The 20,502-nt window shown below is 41.9% G+C and overlaps 1 protein-coding gene across 1 annotated transcript in view; it reads left to right on the forward strand.

Annotated features, from left to right (window-relative positions):
* The first annotated feature begins 11,324 nt into the window (after positions 1 to 11,324).
* ARHGAP22 (Rho GTPase activating protein 22) overlaps positions 11,325 to 20,502 on the forward strand; it is a 121,849-nt gene continuing 112,671 nt past the window's right edge. The window contains exons 1-3 of the mRNA XM_054382690.1: positions 11,325 to 11,365; positions 11,812 to 11,894; positions 18,484 to 18,686. Coding sequence (XP_054238665.1) covers positions 11,325 to 11,365; positions 11,812 to 11,894; positions 18,484 to 18,686 — 327 coding nt within the window. The remainder of the gene's footprint in view (positions 11,366 to 11,811; positions 11,895 to 18,483; positions 18,687 to 20,502) is intronic.

A 20,502-nucleotide genomic window follows, 5' to 3' on the forward strand; every position in this document is an offset into this window, starting at 1 on the left:
TTGGTAGGTGACAGCATGCTGTGTGTGCAGCCTGCGGAAAAAGAGATCCATTCAACCCCCCACACACAGATTCAGCAACTTCACTGGCCCACGCACTCTTCCATCTCAAGCATCCGACATGTTTCATAGCCCCCAGCCATCAGCCTTGGCGCCAACACATGAATCAGATCTTCTGTGAGCGTCCCTGCTGCAGTAACTTACTATCATTATCATCTTGCATTTAGATAGCATTTGCCAATCTCCGTTCTCAAAACACTGCACAGAGGTGGATGGGACCTGAGACTGAGTATCTTGCTTGTACCCATGGGAAATCAGTTGTCATCAAGGCTGGAGGCCATGCCTCCCCATGCTTCTTAGGTTTTCTAATGCCTAGGCCACATCACTTTTCCTTTATTATGTGTGCTTAGCAATCAGTGGTGATACTCAGCAACAGTTGGGATACTGAAAGAGTTTTTCCACATTCCAAACAGGCATCAGCTAATTAATGAGCACATTTATCTTTAGATTCACATAAGTGCTAATAGTACTTCTGTAGCACGTGGTTAGTCAGCTGATTTCTATTTTCTAGCCTTTTAGATACTCAGTGTTCTATGACAGGCTGCCCTTACGGATTTGGACAAGCTGAGATATAACTGTGAGATATAACTGTGAGAACAGTGGTTTCCAACAACTGGTGCACATCTTGGTATTCGTATCTGAAGCTATTAGGAATGCCTCTCTTGCTTCAGATCAGTTAGCTATAAAAGCCATACAGTTTACAGCCCAGCAGCTTCCTGAGTCTCTTCGAGAAGTGTATTTATTAGGCCACCTTTAACCTAGCTCTGGAATAGGATGACCAGCAGCAGTCATTTGCTCCCCAAAGGAAACAGAGGAACAGTACTGCAGGATACAGCATAGTCCCTGCAGTACCACAGTGAGGTAAGAAGGAAAGACTTAGAAGTGATAGTGAGGTTCAATTAGGAGTCCAGATCAAAAAAGCACATTCCTAATGATGAAGCAGGTACAGAATCAAGTCAAAATTTTCCACAACTCATAATCAGAGTTAAGTTGGATGAAGGTTACCAGCATCAGACACAATCCAGCAACTGCTGGGTAGATCCACAACAAACAAACAGACACAAGACAAAACTGAGGAAACAGCCTATTGCCATGGATTGAGTTGAATCTGCTTCTGATATTCAATACCATACTGCTGTCAAGCCAGCTTCAAAATGAAAATGCTCGCTGGAACAAAGTATTATGGAGCTTGAAGTTCAGATTGGAACATGAGAGGCTTCCTGTTCTGGTTCCAACATGGATTTAGGAAGGGCAGGTCCTGCCTGACCAACCTGATCTCCTTCTATGATCAGGTGACCGCCTGGTGGATGTGGGGCAGGCTGTGGATGTAGTCTACCTGGACTTCAGCAAGGCCTTTGACACTGTCCCCCACAGCAAACTCCTGGCCAAACTGGCAGCTTGTGGCTTGGACAGCAGCACTCTGCGCTGGGTTAGGAACTGGCTGGAGGGCCAAGCTCAGAGAGTGGTGGTGAATGGTGCCACATCCAGCTGGCAGCCTGTCACTAGTGGTGTCCCCCAGGATCAGTGCTGGGCCCCATCCTGCTCAATATCTTTATTGATGATCTGGATGAGGGAATTGAGTCCATCATCAGTAAATTTGCAGATGACACCAAGCTGGGAGCAGATGTTATCTGTTAGAAGGTAGAAGGGCTCTGCAGAGGGACCTTGACAGGCTGGACAGATGGGCAGAGTCCAACATGATGGCATTCAACAAATCCAAGTGCTGGGTGCTGCACTTTGGCCACAACAACCCCATGCAGAGCTACAGGCTGGGGTCAGAGTGGCTGGAGAGCAGCCAGGTGGAAAGGGACCTGGGGGTACTGGTCGACAGCCGCCTGAACATGAGCCAGCAGTGTGCCCAGGTGGCCGAGAAGGCCAATGGCATCCTGGCCTGCATCAGGAATAGTGTGGCCAGCAGGAGCAGGGAGGTCATTGTACCCTTGTACACAGCACTGGTTAGGCCGCACCTTGAGTACTGTGTCCAGTTCTGGGCTCCTCAATTTAAGGACATTGAGATACTTGAACGTGTCCAGAGAAGGGGAATGAGGCTGGGGAGAGGTCTCGAGCACAAACCCTATGAGGAGAGGCTGAGGGAGCTGGGGTTGTTTAGCCTGGAGAAGAGGAGGCTCAGGGCTGACCTCATTGCTGTCTACAACTACCTGAAGGGAGGTTGTAGCCAGGAGGGGTTTGGTCTCTTCTCCCAGGCAACCAGCACCAGAACAAGAGGACACAGTCTCAAGCTGCACCAAGGGAAGTTTAGGCTCGAGGTGAGGAGAAAGTTCTTCATGGAGAGAGTTGTTAGCTGTTGGAATGTGCTGCCCAGGGAGGTGGGGAGTCACCATCCCTGGAGGTGCTTAAGAGGGGATTGGACATGGCACTTGGTAACATGGTTTAGTAGTCATGAGGTCTTGGGTGACAGGTTGGACTTTGGTGATCCTTGAGGTCTTTTCCAACCTTCTTGATTCTGTGATTCTGTGATTCTGGTTGCTGCTTTCGGTTTCCAGATTGGGGGGGTTAGTCTTTTATTCTGGGTGGGCTGTGGGTCAGGGCTTGTGGGGAGGTTGCTGGCTTCTGCTGCTGCTTCTGCATTTTGCTTCTCTATTCTGCAGCTAGGTTTAGGTAATTGTGCATTGTATTCATTTCCTGTGAAGCTCTTTATCTCAGCCCAGAATTTGGGTTGTTTTGTGTTAGTTTCCCTCACTTCTGTGCTGGGGGAGAGGGGCTTGTGAGAGTAGGCTGTGTTAACCCAAGGCACCTGTATATCACAATCCAGGCATATACATTAGTGTAGCTGAGCTAGAGACCAATGTTCCTACAAGATAGATCAGGCTAGTAATGAAGCTCTAAGCCTGACCTTAAATCGGGCTCCTGGACCTATGGGCTGAAGGTGTGGGTGGTGACCAAGTGAGGCTGGTCAGGGCTTTGAAGTCTATTAATGCCCTTCAGGACCACAATATAGGTTTCTGTAGTCTTTGTAAGAGTACACCTAAGTGCAAAAATAATTCTACTTCTTGCTGTGACTCCACTGCAACTCATTCTGCATCTCTGCGTAAGAACTTTCATGGTATGATAAGCCTAGCCTTCAGTAGAAAGGGTGTTCTGAAAGTGAGAGAAGCACATTGGTGTCACAGTACTGCATCTCTATTTTTCTCAGCTATCTATCATCTACTTACTAGATTTTGTTTAACAAAAAAGTATGGGGCTAATATATCCCTGATCGATCTGGCCTAACCTAGTATCCCTTTTTTTCTGCTATGTGACTGCATATTCAAAGAGAGACACAATGTACATACAACGAAAGAAAAGCTTCCACATATTATTTCTTCATTCTTCACATCTTTACAATCCTCTCTTTTAAGCAAAATTGCTTCACTGAAGTAATTGTCCTTAGATGTACTTCCAGATGAACTTCAGTATACTTAAATCATGTACTCTTCAGATTGCAATTACTGTTCTTCACAAGAATTAAAGTTGCCAATACCAATGCCAGTTGGAAACACCTGAGTTACACAAAACCTGATATAGGACAAATCAGCTAAATCAGCTCTTACTCAAACTTTTTTTTCCCTTCTGCATCACCACAGTTCTGTCACCTTTTATAAAGGGGATTTTTATACAGAAGAATTCAAAATGCTTCTTGCCACATATATGTGTTGAAATGGCATCTGGCAGTGGTGGGGACAGATACAGGGCAAGAGCTGACTTAGGATACAGATAAAGTGAATGGGCAGGACGCCTGTGGGATGTAGTTCTGAGGGACTGGTGAGGGTGAGGAACACACATCCTGAGAAACTAGCCATGGGATGAAAAGGAGCTGTGAAACTTGCAGGACAGTTAAAGTAAATACAAGCCATTGAGATGTTTTGTCCTAATTATCCTACCTTGTCTAAGGAGTTCAGCACACAACTTCAGGGATTAAACATTCATGTGGGATCTGCTCATTTCTAGACTCATGATAGGCTATCTTTCTATTTTAGTTAATCTCAGTTCTTCTTTCAGGAAGCATTTTTTTAAATTATCAGAGGAATGCACTGCAGCCAGTGTGGAACCTCTTGCTGGAAGTGATTGGAGTTTTTTTGTTTGTTTGTTTGTTTGTTTGTTTGTTTTTGGTTTGGTGTGGTTTGGTTTTTTTCCCTCTCAGATGACATTTTTTTGTATACTTTTTTACCCCCTGACAAATAGTTTATTTGCCCCAAAGAATTAATCTGAGAAATCTCTGAATTTATTGTGTTTAAGCTAAAGAAAACAAAACAAACAAACAAAAAAAAGACATTTCCAACTTAAAAATAAAAAATATATTAATTTATGTTTCTGTTTCGAAAAGTGCTTTAGAAGGGTTGAAACTGTTCAAGTCATAGAAAAACATTTCAAACAGGATGAAACTGAGTATTTCTGTTTACAGTGAGTACTTTTTTAATTTAACCAAAAAAACTTCAAAGATAGCATTTAGTGTTGAACTTGGATGTTATTCATCTAAAAGTTTTCATTTTACTCATGAACATCATAATTATTTGTATAAGTCCCTTTATAATGTTGTTCCCCAGAGGGAAAAATGAAACTTTCATGGGAAGTGACTTACCAGAATGAAGTGTCCCATGTTTCCCAGAGGTTAAAAGCACAGCTAACTTTATTCCTTGTCATGTTTTACTGTATATACCTTTTGGCTTCCCGCTCCAACTGCAAAATGACATCTAAACAGCAGCAAAGGAGACAAGAAATGATAAAAATGCAGAGAGAGGTAAAGTTCTGTTAAATGGTTGGTAGGAATGATTTCTTGATTCAGTGACTGGGGTTTGGCAAAAAGGGACAAGCATAATTTCCCTCTCCTGATGCTTTTGGTGGTTATCCACAGCATCAGGATGCTTGCTAAGCTCGCTGCCCCAGGGATCACCAGTTAGGTGGTAACAGTTCAGATTTCACTTCAAGCTTCACTTACAAGCATGTACATTTGAGACAGCTACAATGAACTCAAAGATTTGCCGTCACTTCTAAAATGCTGGTTCCACCAACGGCTCAAACTCTAAAACATGTTAGCTAGTGCTGCAGCCTGCTCATGGAGAGAAGTACAGCCTCTGTTAGAAAGAGCATCTCTTTCACTATTGGAGGTATGACTTGATGGCCAGTATAGTACCCAAGATATGATAGATCTTCTTGGCAGAGGGGGAAGCTGCCAATCTCAGATGCTTTTTGTCAATGCAACTCAGCAATATAAATCTGCAGAGCAATACTGCACCACAAACATATTGTGGGGGGAATATTTACCCCCTCTTCTGCACTGAAGATGGGGATGGTGAGGAAGAAGGTCATGCTAAAGCAGCCTAGGGGCAGGATGTGTCGATTACTCAGAATGGATTTTCACCCAAGTACTTATAGTTTATAGATACTATCTGAGAGTATCTAACTAACTAACTATTTCATCAAACGTTTGTCCTTCCTCCCTCCAATACTGTATGCAGGCTTTGCCTCCTGCCTGCCCCCATCCCCCTAGGGAGGTGTGAGAAAGAGAGCTTAGCAAGGATTACAAATGAAAATCATGGGATACTAAAATGGAGTGATGCCATTCCCCTGTGCCCATCCCATCTGGCTGTCAGGGTAGGCAAGAGATATTTTTCTTGCAGAGAGTGGCTCCCGGCCTGCACTGGAATTCCTCCCCGGGAGGGATGCAGTGTTCAGCAGGCAGCACAGCACGACGCTGCTCTCTGGACCAGCTTCTCGGAGTGAGCGTTGTGCCCTTTTATCCCTCTGGCTCGGTCTTTGAGACATTCAGCTCCTAATGTGATCTTTGTCGAGTCAGAGCGTCTGTTGAGCGCGACCGGAGGAGGATGCGGGGAGAGCGTGGGACCGGAGCTGCGCCCTGGCAGCAGCACATTAATGCTGCCGGTGCGCAGGCAGTCACAGGAGACAGGGCTAGCCCTCGTGTCTGCGTGATAGCGATTTATCGACAGTAATTACCCAGGCACTTAATGCCTAGTTTGGATGAGAATTAATTCCAGGCCGGCTAAATCATGCATTATGGTTTATGTAGCCTCATGTGAAACGTCGCCCCGAGCCAGGAGGGAGCAGAGACGCGGCTTTTGAGCGGGGCGCGGCGATGCGCAGGGCGGCGTCCGGGGCCGGGACCGTCCGCTGAAGCTGGCGACAGCAAGGAGCCCGAGCGAGAGAATGCTGAGCCCCAGGATCAGGCAAGCCAGGAGAGGTGAGTCTGCCTTCCAATGCGCCCGGGCAGGAGGAACGTGTACCTGAGCGGGGAAACTTCTCAGCAGTAGCGGAGAGCCTCCCGAGCTGCGGTGGCCACTCCATGGCAGAGCGAAGCTGCTGTCCCTCTCGCAGAAGCTGGATCTGGGGAGGGCAGCGGAAGTGAGTGGCGCTTGCAAAGGTTCGGGGAGAATGAAGTGGAGGAGGAGGAAGAGGAGGAGGGAACCTGTGCTTGTATTCACCAGTGTGGTCTGCAACGTTAGAGCTGAGCAGCGGGGATAATAAAAAAAAAAAAAAAAAAAACCAACAAAAAAAAAACACGGACTCTGTCCGGGGACTCGACGGAGCCTTTGTACCGCTGTGGCGGTTACTAATGCTGTGTGTCTAATGCCGAAAGTCATTCTAGCAGCAAGAGACAGTTGTGACAAGTTTACTGGCAGCATCTCGAAGAAACAGTTTGCTTAGCACACTGTCTCTCCAGGGCTGGAAGTAGGAGGTGAGGAAAGTCGCTTTCCGTGATCTGTGGGCAAGACGAAGAAGGAAAACCTACCCTGGGTTTGAGCTGGTTTGAGCGTTTGTTCAAACCTGCGAGGTGTATGCAGCGTTTGTAAAGCGATCAGCTGGAGCTTGGCACAGCCGGCATCTCTGCTCCAGCTTGCCTGGAGGAGGTGCTCTGTCAGGGGATGTATTATGTGATCTGCTGCAGCACTGGTTTCTCGTTTGACATGGCATTTGTTGAGCATCATTACCATTCACAGTCCAGTGACATGATCTCAGAAGGATGTCTTCCAGCCCATTAGAAACAGAGACTACATTAATGTAATTTAGGAGCTAAAGCAGACACAGCTAGAAGAGTATGTAAAGATTAGTGTTTAGTTCAGGCATGTTAGCATTATAAAATAGGAAATTGTCACTGTTTCCAGTTACTGTGATTCCAGCTGAATGTCACTTTGCATCATATATATAAAAGCAGTATTGGATGCTGGAAGAGTCCTTAGAATACCAGCAACCCATTAAATAGCTGTTAGTATCTTGGAAGGAAGAAGCTTTCTACCATCTGGAGGTGTCAGGATCAAATATGCATAGCCCCACTCACGGTGGAGTCATCTGTACTTATTTTTCAGTTACAAAATTTTGTAGAAGTTCAGCAAGCCTTTTGTGGGGGCTGTTTCTTTGCCATTCCCCTTCTAAGGGGTGTCTAATCTCCTTCCAGTCTCTAGTATATTCATTATGCAGTATTCATGTGGGCTATTATAGCTCAGATGAGACAAGTGAAATGATATGACTAGAATGGTGAAGGAAGTCCAGAAAGGAGTGCTGGCTTTCAGAACTGCATGTCTAGTGCTCTTTCACTTTCTTAATTCATCTAGAAGAGAGTAAACTGTATATTGTTGTATATTGAAGTCTAGTTATGGAATAGATACTATTCTAGATCTCTGTGAGCTGCTGATGCTTGGGAGCAAACTGTAGTGTACCTTTGTGATTAGATTTCAGTTGATAGCAGTATATGTCATTTTCTCTGGTTCATTAACTGTGCATTGATACGTTTATTTCTGAGTGGATTTAAAACTCATTAAAAGAGCTGGCTTGAAAGCTTTGGAAACTCCAGTAATTTTCCTACTTTTGAAATGCTGTCACAAAGCGCAGGTAAGCTATAACAAAGGTTACCAAGCAGGACCTAATCCTGCAAGGTTCTTCCATAGCTTTTGTTCACAGGAGCTGCAAAACGGCAGTACTGATACGCTAAATGCTTCTTGAAGGTAAATGTCCCACCTTAAAAGACTGAGTTAAATGTGAAATTGTAGTTCATGCTCCTTGAACTCACAGTTGGGAAGTTTCAGATGGTAAATGGAAGACAAGCAAAGTACTAAGAAGGATGTAAGACTGTTGCTGAAAGCATCAATAAGGACAGGAGATCTGCTGCTAGCTGCTGTATGAACTCCGACTTCTCAGAATAGTGGCTGCTAAGTCTACCATTGAGGACTTAGTTGTGTAAGGGCCAGTGTGACTTCTCTGAGCAGACAGAATGAAGAGAAGGGACAAAGTATTCTCTGGATACAGCCTGTGGTTTCATTTGAGCATGATAGAAGATAGCAATAACTCTGGACTTAGGGATAGTCACATATTTCTTGTGGTTGAACTTCTCAAATCACTTCAAGCACACATCTAGGTTCTTGCTTCAGAATCCCTGCATCTGTGCAAACAGGAAAGCTTCATCAGTTCCCCTTGTATTTCTGTATCTCTACTGAGAATGTACCTTTAAATCTTCACTCGTGACATCTTATGCCGTCAGTATTTCTTTAACTTGTGGCCCTTAAGACAGCTCCTGGATTTAAAGACATCCAGGCTTTTGAAAATGCTGAGTCTGGACTTGAGCCTGACATTTAGGGTGTAGTTCTTAATATCTGTGAAAGGCATAGCAGAGAACAAAGATAATTTGCCTTACTAGACGTAACTCTCAAGTGTAATTCAGTCCTTGCTGTTCCTTGAGCAAGCACGTATCTGTAACTCAGAAATGTGTTCAAAGGTGCATTATGATTTCCTAAGACCTAAGAAGGTGTAAGATCTCACAGACTGAAAATCTTAATGTACATAAAAGGGCCTTCTGGAGAATCATTCATCCTGGCTAGGCCTGAATGGATTTTGCGTTATTTCATAGCAATTGGTGGAGTCCAGGATGTTGAAAAAGGTTAATGAAATGGAAAATATCTATTTCTTCACATTCTTTCTACGTGGATGGGGCATAGAAATCCTTCCAGAGTGGAGGCAAGAGAAGTTTTAGTATGAAGAGCAGAGAAGGCAGTTATCAGAATGTATCTTTCTCTATAGGAGCCAAGGAGGACTTCAGAGGGTAAAGTATTATTGTAGTCCCCTGGGAGCATTGCACATTTGCAACATAAGCTTCGTGTGCTAGCAGTGAAGACATCTAGGATTTAATATTCAATACCTTTGCAATGGTGTCATTGTATTTTTTATGCAAGTGCTATGTCTTTGATTACAGAAGCATGAAATCTCTATAAACTGCTTTCCTATGGCAGTAAGGATGCATGATTGCAAGATATCTCTATCAGACTGTCCTCACATTTTAGCTGCTCTGCTAAATCCAAACAGATTTGAAAGCAGAAAAGGAGTATCAAAATGTATTTAACTCCTATAAACTCAAAGAAAATTGGTGGCACAGAGAAAATAACTGTATCTGTACACTTAGGGACAACTGACACCTAGTATTTAGCAGAAATAGATGTTCTGAAAGGTATCAACCAATTGACCATCTAAAATATACACTGTCTCTCCTGTAAGAGCACACATATGTTCAAGTCAGCCAAAAAGCTAAGGGATATAGGAATGCATTGGCTTGTCAGGGATGTAGACAAAACTATGTATTTGAAGTAAATGAAGAGATGGCATTATGCAAGTTTGAAAATCATGTAAAGGAACTGGGGTTTGTGTAATAGAAGAATGTAAACTTGTAATCAGTAGAAACACAAACTTTCTTAATTCTGCAGTCTGAAAGGATATTGTTTAATACAAAAGTCAATGACAGTTATGAGAATTACAGTAGTACAATTTGGAATCTATATGAGAGTTTAAGCTTAGAAGAGAGCTTCTGAAACTAATCTAATTCTCCTCACTGGTTATGTCATGAAGCAACCTCAGAATAAACAAAATATAATTCCTTTTAGATTCCTTTTAGATTAATCTAGGTGGGAAATTCTTTTCAGGAGTGCACTTAATGCTCTCCATCCACTAATGGATACTCAGTCCACAGAATCAGAATACAACTAGTCCAAAGCAGAGCCTCCCGAATTGCATGTGTAGCATGGATATTAGTTGCCTGCCATTAGCTGACAGATCCATTTCAAATTATCTCCACTGTTTGCTAATTTAGACATCACCAAAGCTGTCAGTCCCAAGATGTTTGTATTCAGGGCTGATAATTTTAATCCATTATTTAGTTGGCCAACAATTCACTACCATTGTATCTCAGAATTTTTCAATTCAAAATATATTTACTGGTATCAGAATAAGAAGCTGAACATACTGGTATGAAATTGTGGGGGATGTCTCCAGGAACATTTTTTACCGTACCAGAAACATAGGTGATTTGGGCCATCCCTCTAGGGATTTCTTGTGTAAAAGAAATGACATTATTAATCACTTCCTCAAGACAGTCTTAATCACAGCAGAAGGCTATCAACCAGTTCTGGCTTTCAGGAGTTCTCATCTATCCTGAGTTTGCCAGGCTCAGGAATAAGCTTTGATGGTGATGATGATGAATGGCATCTAAGGAAACATGAATTAGGCATTTTTAGACCAGTGAAGGCGACCTCTGACACTGTTAGAAGATGCTGCTTGTTCAGAGTTGTGTTTGGCCAATTAATATTTCTTCAGTATCACCTGCACTCTTCAGGTTCCAGGAGCTGGACCTCATCTAGGAGGCCAACCTACAACCCCAGTATCAGGCAGAGGCAACTGGACTGTCGTCTGGACTATCTAGCAGAGCTGAGACAAGGACCAGCAAGGGAACAAAAGCCAGTGGTTAAAGGAGATTTCAGTGAAAAAAAAAAGAAAGAAAAAGAAACAGTGTGTGTTTCACACATCTCAGAGTGTGAAAGAGGATGTAGCAAAGAGATGAGACTAGGAACAATGATATAAACACACCTCATAGCAACCCAGAGGTAGACAAACAATCCTAAGTGCACTCAGACTTTTTTGTTTACCAAGGCATCAACCCTCTAGCTTCTGACCATTCTCCAAGTCATCCATACAGAGAAGGCAATCCTGATGCCCCTCACATGATAGTTCAGGATCATTCCTCTTTCCCCTCCACTCCTGCAGAGGCCAGCACTGTACTGGAGCAAGTCCTGGACCTCAGAGACTGCTCAGTGCAGGCAGTTCCTCAGGATGCAGTTTCTTCAAACTCATGCTGTGTGAAGACTCCTCCTTTCACTGGCCAGTGAAAGGCAGAAAAGGGGAACTTTCCCACATATTTAGCCCCCTCACCAAACCACAGCATAGCATCTGCAGCCTCTTAGATCTGCAAAGAGGAACACCAAAGTCTTCACAACCCCATGCTGCATCTCTGGTTTAAGGGACTTGATGATCCACACAGGTATTGCAGAGCATGTGGGAGGCCAGCACCTTGGCACCTCCAGTTTACCAGGCAAAGAATAACAGTCCTGGAACCAAAGTAAACAGCCCTGGAGCATGAACTCCTCCAAACCCTTCCTTCAGCCCCGGAAAGCCCACCAACATTGCTGGGAGCAACATTGATGGTTTGGTTTATGGGTCATAGTTTGTGAGGTGGTAGAGGAAGGAGGCTGTAAGGCAATGGAGAAGAGGAGGTGCAGCAGCTGTGGCCCTGCCTGCAAAGTGGGTCTAGGTTTCATCATTTTGCTTTGGAGGAATGTATGTAAAGCTTCTGAGTTGAGCTTAAAATCCTAAGACAATGGTATAGGGGCAAATATTAAGGGAATGAATGGAAGGAGGTACTGGGGCTAGAGCTGGTTGCACTACTGGATTAACTGCCCTGAAGGCAGCATGAAGAAATAGGCTCAGATGGGAGAGCTGGATGTCCCCTGTTACCATGTCCAGCCTTAGGGACGTGAATGAAGCAAGAAATTACTTTTGCCTCTTGGTACTGGATCAGTCTCCTGGATCTGTACTGCTCTGGTGCAGGATTGTGCAGCAATGAGCTGCATTATCAGCTGTGTGGTGTAATTACTTTGTCTCTGCTGTCCTGGTTCAGTGGCCATGTACAAACACAGAAAGGGTCAAGAAAGTGATGTTTATGCCATTCCTCCAGACACAGATTCAGATTCCTATTCTTGCTTTTTGCTTTGTGTCTATGAAGAAGACCCTGTGCTGTTCATAAGTACAATCCTCTCATCTCTGTAGGGATGTCCCTCTCTTTCTACACAGAATTCGTGATACATGCTGAAGTAAGTGCAGCTCTTGGCAACAGAAGTGTTCTCTTCCTGCCTGAAGATTCAGGCAGAAAATCACTCTCCTTAAGAAAAGCCCTGAAAAGTTCACAGGCAGGCATCATCTAATTAAGCACAGGTAATCTTAATTTGAAATAATGAGCCATAGCCTCACCTCCTGGGAAAGGGGCATTGACAAAAAGCAGTAACTCAGCTTAAAGGGCAGTTGAAGTGTTACGGAGAGAACTTTTAGGGAGGGATTGGAATGTTAAAAAATTAAAAACTCAAAGGCTGTCTAATAACTTGTAAAACACTCACTGGGTGAGTACAAGATGAAACTAGCATAGTGGTGAAGAGCATAGTGGAAGCACTACAAATGCTAGTAACTCTCTGCTGAGAGGATACTCACACACTACTTTTAGTGTAATTCTTTTTATTGCAAGGTTACTATCAGAATTACTTTTTTCCTTGATGGTTTCCCTTTCTGTTTACGGTAGCTGATTGGCAAGCACAACAGCATAAAGAGCTTGATTCATTTTTCCATCTCCCTGCTTTGTGAGCTGAGGTAGTTTGAAGTGCAGTGATAAAGGCAGCTGCACACTAGCAGGAAGGGGAAAGCTCCTGATGTACTATGAGCTGAGCTATCTGATGAGGTACAAGAGGAAAGGATCTGTGCCTAGACTCTGCTTTTTGTGGTTTTATGGTATTTAAAACTAGCATAGGTGAGGGAAGCTGCTACTGACAATCCTTCTAACATGTGCTCCTTCCACAGAGCTTTTCTGTACGTCCCTTGTGCCACACAGGTAAGTAAATTGTTTTTTATGAAGAATTAAAGAGAGGAGATACTGCGTCTTTGCTGCGATTGAAAAATGTGACTTGTAATGGCCTTCCTCTTAATGCAGGTGTTAAGAATAATTTATTTCACTAAACTGGTATTGAAGCTTAAAGAACAATCTGTACTATAAGGAGATGAGTGACAAGGAAGATATGTTTATTCAATGGTGACAAAAAATTCTATAATGGGAAAAGGATTTGGTTTGGAATAACTCTAGGTGCAGGGTTAATTAATTCTCCAGCACACACCTCCAGTTTAGGAGGAGCCACCCTTACCTTATTAACCAGTGATACCTTGTTAAAATAATTATAGGCAGATATTCTAAGTTGGGTACTTAGGTTCAGAGTATTAATTCATGTAGGAATAAGAATTTCTGGATTTCTGATTTCAAATTACGCACCTGTTGTACAGAGAAGGAAGCAGGCTTTGTTTGCACTTTGGAAATAGGTAAAACGAATGTTGAAAAAGGCACACTGAACTGTGCCCTGAGAGGTAGGAATGTTTGTTGGTGAAAGTGGCCATGATACCACTTTAGTCTTACAGCCAGTTGCTGGCAAAAGGCCTTGACAAAGTTTTCTGCACTATTTTTTTTTTTTTTTCAGTCTTGAGTAATTATTGGAAGTAACATCCTATGGAGTCTGGCAGGCAAACATCTTTGTTGCTCATAGCATTGGTGCAAGGTAGCAGTGATGCTGGCTGTCACTGCAGTGTCTGAATAATATAGACCATGTGCTTGGCATGGCACAAACATTAGTATTTACTATAAACATGAGTGACTGGAGGGCCTATAACTATCTTGAGTTGTTTTGCTGCAGTGCACCTATGGTGCTTTTCCCTCAGTGAGACAGTAAGATTAGAAAACTGCTTCCAGTGTAGTGCCTGTATGTCTTCCCTTAGGTAAAAAAACCCCCAGGGTTTCCAGACACATTTATTTTCCCTTTTTTTCAGTCATATCTGATGGGTGGCCATGGAAGTGGTCTTCCAGTGCAACGTATCCTTTCATATTTTTGTCTGAATTAAAAAACTAGCTCAAGAAAAGGAGGCATCATCTTGGTCTGTTGAAGTGTTCTGAATAGACAAGTGCAGCTTTATTGAAGCAGTACAATGTGTTCTTACAGTAGTGTTTCTGAATGTGCTAGATGTCCTCCAGGTCACAACATGTGAGCAGGCAGGTGGCTGTGTAGCACCCTTCTGTTTCTGTACTGAGTACTACTTGAGAAAATGAAAAGCCCTTGCTGGTTTATTGTAACTGAAATCCTTCCAGTTGCCTAAACACATCACCAACTGCTTCAAACAGTCTGCCCATAATTTCTTTGCTTATTGTGTTTCAAGATGCTAAATTCTCAGATTTTAAGGAGGAAGTATCTTGGTTTCATTTCTGCTCCCTGGCTGTGGTATCTCAGCAATCAAATCCAAACACAAATACAGATGTGCAACTGACACAGAAAACAAATCTAATTCAAATATTTTATTTCCTGCAATCTGCTGACAGGAAATTCAGTATCTCTTTCTGAAGCATAGGACTCCTGGCTTTTCAGTGCATCCATTTTTGAGGCAAAGTTTAAATAAAATGAAATAACAGATTTTTTTTTTTCCTGAGAATTTTGTTTATAGTATATGAAACCACTTCCCTTTGTGGCTGGTAGACAAGGGCTATGTCAGAAATAATACATAGTGTCACTGTGTCATGAGGCTGAAGAAACACTAGAGCAAAGTGCCTTCGCTGTAGGAGCATGTCAGCCAGAATCAATTCTAATGACTATACTGATTTAAGCTAACTGCCTATGAAATTTCAGAAGATTACAACTTTAGTTGATATTGAATTGCGTTGACTTGATTGATTTCCACATTCCTGATTTAAGTAGATATTTATTGATTGTTCAAATCTGTAGTGATGCTCGGGGCTGTGAGTGGGAGAAGGAAAGCAGAAGAGATTGTGCAATGTTGCCAAGCAGGACTGAGTTCAGGAAAGGGGTTAGTATGGATAGGAAAGAGGTTGTCTGTTGTTACATACATATTTAGGGCAGAAAGTATATGTGATCAGAAAATGGGAAAGTTTTGCCTGTGGGTGGATCTGAGTTGCAGAGGAGCTCTGATAGAATTGCATGGTGCTCCATTAAAGGGGCAAGGAAGAGAAATGGAGAAAGAGTAGCTTTAGATAGGGCTGAGTTGGGATGGGTGTAGGAATTGTGGTCTCTGTAGGGAATGGCAATGTGGCTCCACCTGATTTGGTCCATCCACTCCTTAGGACAATCTTTGCATTTACTATTAAATACTTGGCAACCAAGTGTAGAGTTTTGGATGGGGAGCATATTTAATATAGCCCAAGCATATGCACAACTGGCATTGATTGTTACTCCCTTGTATTTTATCTCCCATCTTCATCTAGATACGAGAACTTTCATATGCCATTGTCACTCCATTTATGGGAGTATTTTCAAGTTCTATGAATTCTAATCCTTGCTTTCTAATTATTTGTCATGTCAAAAGGTAGACTTGACTCACTGTTAGTGCCATGTGTGGGGCAGCAAGGATATAGGTCTGCCTGATCCATTGTAAACATGTTCTGCTGTAGTTGCCCTGTTTCTCTGCTTCTGAGTGAGTATGCCCTGTAGTTGGCATTTCAGTACTGCTGCACTGTGCAAATGGAACATAAACTTTTTTCCCAACGAGACCTTGAATCGTTTTTATGTTGATTTCTGTTTTGAGCTTATGTGTATGGCTGAATCAATAATCAAGTAATGAACATGTGAAGAGCATAGGCAGACTGTGTGGTGTTATTGATAAGACATTACAGAACCAAAACTAGAGGATGTAAAGTACTTGCTGAGCTGTTGTTAATACGATTTATTGATTCGTTTCTTCGTTATGCTCTGCTGATTCCATAATTCTGTAGAGTAGATGAGCAATAAGATATATCCTACCATTAAGAATCAGGGGCTTGATGTACTGGACCAGATTATGAAAGCAGATGTTTTGATCTCAGTGGTGTGAGATTTCTGCTGCTTTAAAGGCAGGCTGTGTGCATTTGTGAAAGTTTTCTTCTGACCTCTGTGCAATTACTGTGTTCTCTGGAGCATGCAATATAAACATCAATACTGTTAGTAGCCATAAATAATTCCTCCTTCTAAAAGTTTCTATCTGATCCATGTTGATAATTTACAGATGAGGTTACTAAGTATCACCCTAATGAAATTAACTGCTGTGTTCATGACTAGAGAGAGAAAACTAAAACAGCATGAAGAATTAACAATCATAGTAATTGACTAAGACATGGGGCTGCTTGAAACAAAAATATTAAAGCCTACTTTATCCAGGAACTGGTGGAAAAAGCCTTCACTCTTCACTATAGTAAATAACTCTTAATTGTATAAATAACACCAAAGAATGTTTGAGGGAAAATATGAGGTAGCATACATTGGGTGATTCCAAAGCTAGGCATTTGATGTCTTTTGCTAACTCTGTCTCAACACAGATACTAAAATAAAGGTGACAGAGTTCCAGTTAAATAAATCTATTTTATTTTTAGGATCAGGAGTGAAGTAGAAGAGTGTATATATATAACTACATGCCAGTCAGGAGAGCTGAATCTGCTGGGAGCTGCATGCTTAATCTGGAGAATGCTGAGGTGCTTCAGTGTGGAGATAACTAAGGTGTTACTCAAATACAAATTTTGGTGGTATTAGATGAATTAGTTAATTGCCAAAATGTTGCCTAAAACATTATAGTTCCATGTGGAAAAAGTAAGTACTCTAGGTATTTTTTGTTGTTGTGTAATAAATGTAGAAAGGAATCTGGGACACTGTAAACAAAATTACGTCTTGGTCCTTGATGTATGTGGCCTGGAACAAGGTAGATGTGGTTCCTTCAGCTAAAATCTTGTGGGACTCTGCAATAGAGATTTAAACGTGAAAATGTTTTCTTACTAAATGCATATGAAATAGGACCCTCCATTTCTTGGCAGTGACGGGAAGTGGAGGGAGATGAAGTTGTTCTGGTAGTTTTTGTAACTATCTGCTAGAGGGCACTGTGTTGCTAGAAAGTGAGGCGTTAAAGCCTAAGGTTCTTTGCTTCATGGCGAAAAGTGGTTCTTTACATATTTTGCTGGGAAGAAAATGACGGTCTGTAAGAGTTCAGACTACAGTGAGTAAGTTTAGACAAAAAGTCTGAATACATCAACGACTGATTTTAAGTGATTTCTGTATTAAGGGTTTTGTTTTGTTTTTGAATTAATACTATTGGTTTGGCTCTGTAAAAATCAAGGGGAGCTGGATGACTTACACAAATCTGAGATTTGCTGGTATACTTCACTAATATAGGACTAATGCTGTATATGGTTACATTCAGAAGGGGGTTTTAGCCAAAAAAGGAAAGTGTCATTCTAAAAATAAGCTGTGGTAGTGCAACAGCATTTCTTATAACATTTCAATTTTTTTATAAATTTGAAAGTAAAACTAAAAAAAAATATTTTTTAATTATTTTTTTTTACAGCAGGAGATAGTCATAGGTGAGACCTAATTTCAGAGTTCTGTTGAGAGCAGCACAATTTACCTTAGCAATTCATTGTAGATTACTGGTACTGGCCTGTAAATCGTAGTCCTATTTCAAGTGGGCAGTTATAAATTGCCCTTTAAGTTAGTTGAATCTAGAAAATGGGAAGGGAAAGGATCGTATTAGCACTAATGAAGGAAAGTGGCATGAGTTATTTAATCATTTATAATAAGGAAGTAGAGGTGGAAAAGACCTGTGAGGCCAGCTAACCAATCCATTCTGGAGGACTGGCTTCCTGCCTGCAATATGTAATCTTTATCTGCCACTCCAGACTAGCTTTAAATACCTCTTATTCTGTCTTTATTTCCATTGTGTTTTTCTGCTTCTGTGTCAGAAGGCCCTGAAGAGTGAAGTGACTAATAATTCTGGATAACTATGTTATCTATATGTTACTATTCCCTTTTTGAATTTTTCTCAGTTTTAAGTTCATTTTTGTTTCTGTGACAACTGGTTTCACAGGCTTCAGTAGTAGTGTGTGGAGTGAGAATATTTTTCTTATCATTTCTCCTTCCTTCTTTTCTGTCCTACCTTACCCTCTTACACATCTTCACTGGGTAAAGATCCCTTTAAGAGAGAACAATACCGTTACTCCCATGTGGAGCTTGGAGGTGGTAATGATTTGCCACAAAGAAAGGTAGTGCAGACAGTGGAGCCTTGGTGAAGGTAGCATGTTACTTAAAAGATTGCTAGAGTGAGCAGTACCAAAAGGTTGATGTTTTTCTTGTGTCTGATTATCATGAACTTGAATGCCTACCCTGAAAAACAAGTGCTTAGGGAGCATTCCTCTAATAGTCTGTCTGTGTCTGAGCAGAAAGTATGGAACAGTTATTTAGCCTTTCTCTGTGTTCTTACTCTTCTGTTTTTTGTTTTTTTTTTTTTTTTCCCTCCCATTTTTTTTCATTTACTCTGTAATTGCTTTTTCAGCCCGGTCAAAGAGTTTGGTGATGGGTGAACAGATTGGGCCTCCCTCCAGATCTTCTTCTCCAAACCCTCAAGAACGTGTGCTAAAGTGTGGCTGGCTGAAGAAACAAAGGAGCATTATGAAAAACTGGCAGCAGCGGTGGTTTGTGCTGCGTGGGGATCAGCTCTCCTATTATAAGGATGAAGAGGAAACTAAACCTCAGGTATGACTAGAGAACTGTAGGGCATATTCATTGGGACTTCTGTATGGGTCATAGTCTGCCTTGACAGTATTTCAGTTGTTCTCTAGCATAGTCCAAACTATGCATGCTTAAGGAGGGTCAAAGGCAGAAGACATTGCAGGCAGACTTATTTAACAGACAGGCAAGTAGTAGAGCTTGGGAGACAGCCAAATGGTGTTTATTTAGCTGCTAGGACATACGGACCTCCAAGCCTTAATATGGTCATTTGTGATGCTGCATTTTGATGGGAAGAGCTATAGAGTTCCAGGCAGGAGTGAAAAACCTTGCTCAGTCAGCTGAGACTTGTTATCTTCCAAATAATCCATCGTTAAGCAGAGAAGTGAGCCAGCTGCTTAGGGATAGCTTGTGTGGGTAGAGTACATAGATTTTGTTACCAGCATGCAGGGCTTGAGAATGGGCTCTAATATGTTTTAGCATGTTTTATATCTACTTTAAATTACTGCTTTTCTGTGCAAAAATTTTTGAGAAAGAATTTATATAAGGCATTGTGTTCTGCGTCTGGAAGGAGTGTTTGTCTGACAGCAGACTGGGAAAAAATGTGACCATCTACAATGTGGGAAAGCCCCAGATTGTCTCACGCCTGCCTTTTTCAAAATTTTTGGCCTTTACAGAGCATGAATGAACAGTTTTCCTAGTGGAAACCACTGTTTAAATCCTGCTGTTAGATATGGACTTGACAGTGCTATAGAGCCATCCCATAGCAGACTATGGAAAGAAGAAGGATGGAGGAAAGGAATAGGATCAGAACGTTTAGAAGTTAGCAAAGATAGGAATTGTCACCTAGGGGTTAGATAACGACTGCTAAATGATAATTGAATGAACTGAACCACAGTAGGACTATGTAAAATGGTAAATTTAGATCAGCTGTATCAGTTTGTCCATGGGATAACAAATGTGTGCAAGAAAGCTTACCAAAGTATATTTATTCTTCGCAAAAGACATGAGAGATTCTAATTAACTGTGTGTTGATTAGCTGTAGGGCAACTTGCTGGTGATAAAGGGTAATAGTCACTAAGCAGCACTTCCATGGGCATGTGACTGACGTGTTTAACTTGCAAATTTTGGTAGTGAATGTTTTGAATTATTTTAATACAGTGAGCATTGCGTAAGTATGTCTTTCCAGCCAAGCGTTAATTAATGGAATTTTTTTTTACTAATTCTTGCTGCTTCACATCCCTCCTGTGAGCGTGTTGGTGGTCTAGCACCAATTTCTTACAATTAAATGTGGTTGTCTAAAACAAGTTATAACAACAGGATAGCACTCCTGCACTCAGGGTAAATGCAAAGCTGAGAATGCTGCAATTGTCAGTCTGCACTCAACACTAACATTGGGTTAATTTTCTGCTTCTCTGACCCTTCTGTATCTACAGCTTTTTTGGGGGGTGTGTTAGGCTACAGGATGGTACAAAGCTTATAGCTGAGATGAAGAACTTCAATAAGAAATTCTTCAATACACTTGTAAAATATGCTAGTAGCATTTGAGCTAAAGGAGTTCCTAAGCTGTTGTAGCACCTTATTCTTCATATTTGATGTAGTCATTGTTTTGACTGCCAGGCATCTAACCAAAGTTATTGAACAGAGGCAATGTAATTGAATAAGCCAATGTCCCTGTAGTGTTGCCTCCTGATGAGTCAGTACAGGCACTACAGTGACAGAGAACCTGTGTAATATCATCACCATCCACACACTCACTATAGTCCATTATTGAGCTGCTTGATGCAGCTGTGTGCTTAATTGTTACATATAAGTTTCATTGTAGAGTGAGAATAGAAAGGAA

Source organism: Indicator indicator, chromosome 7, assembly GCF_027791375.1.
Source record: "Indicator indicator isolate 239-I01 chromosome 7, UM_Iind_1.1, whole genome shotgun sequence".
NCBI lineage: Eukaryota > Metazoa > Chordata > Aves > Piciformes > Indicatoridae > Indicator > Indicator indicator.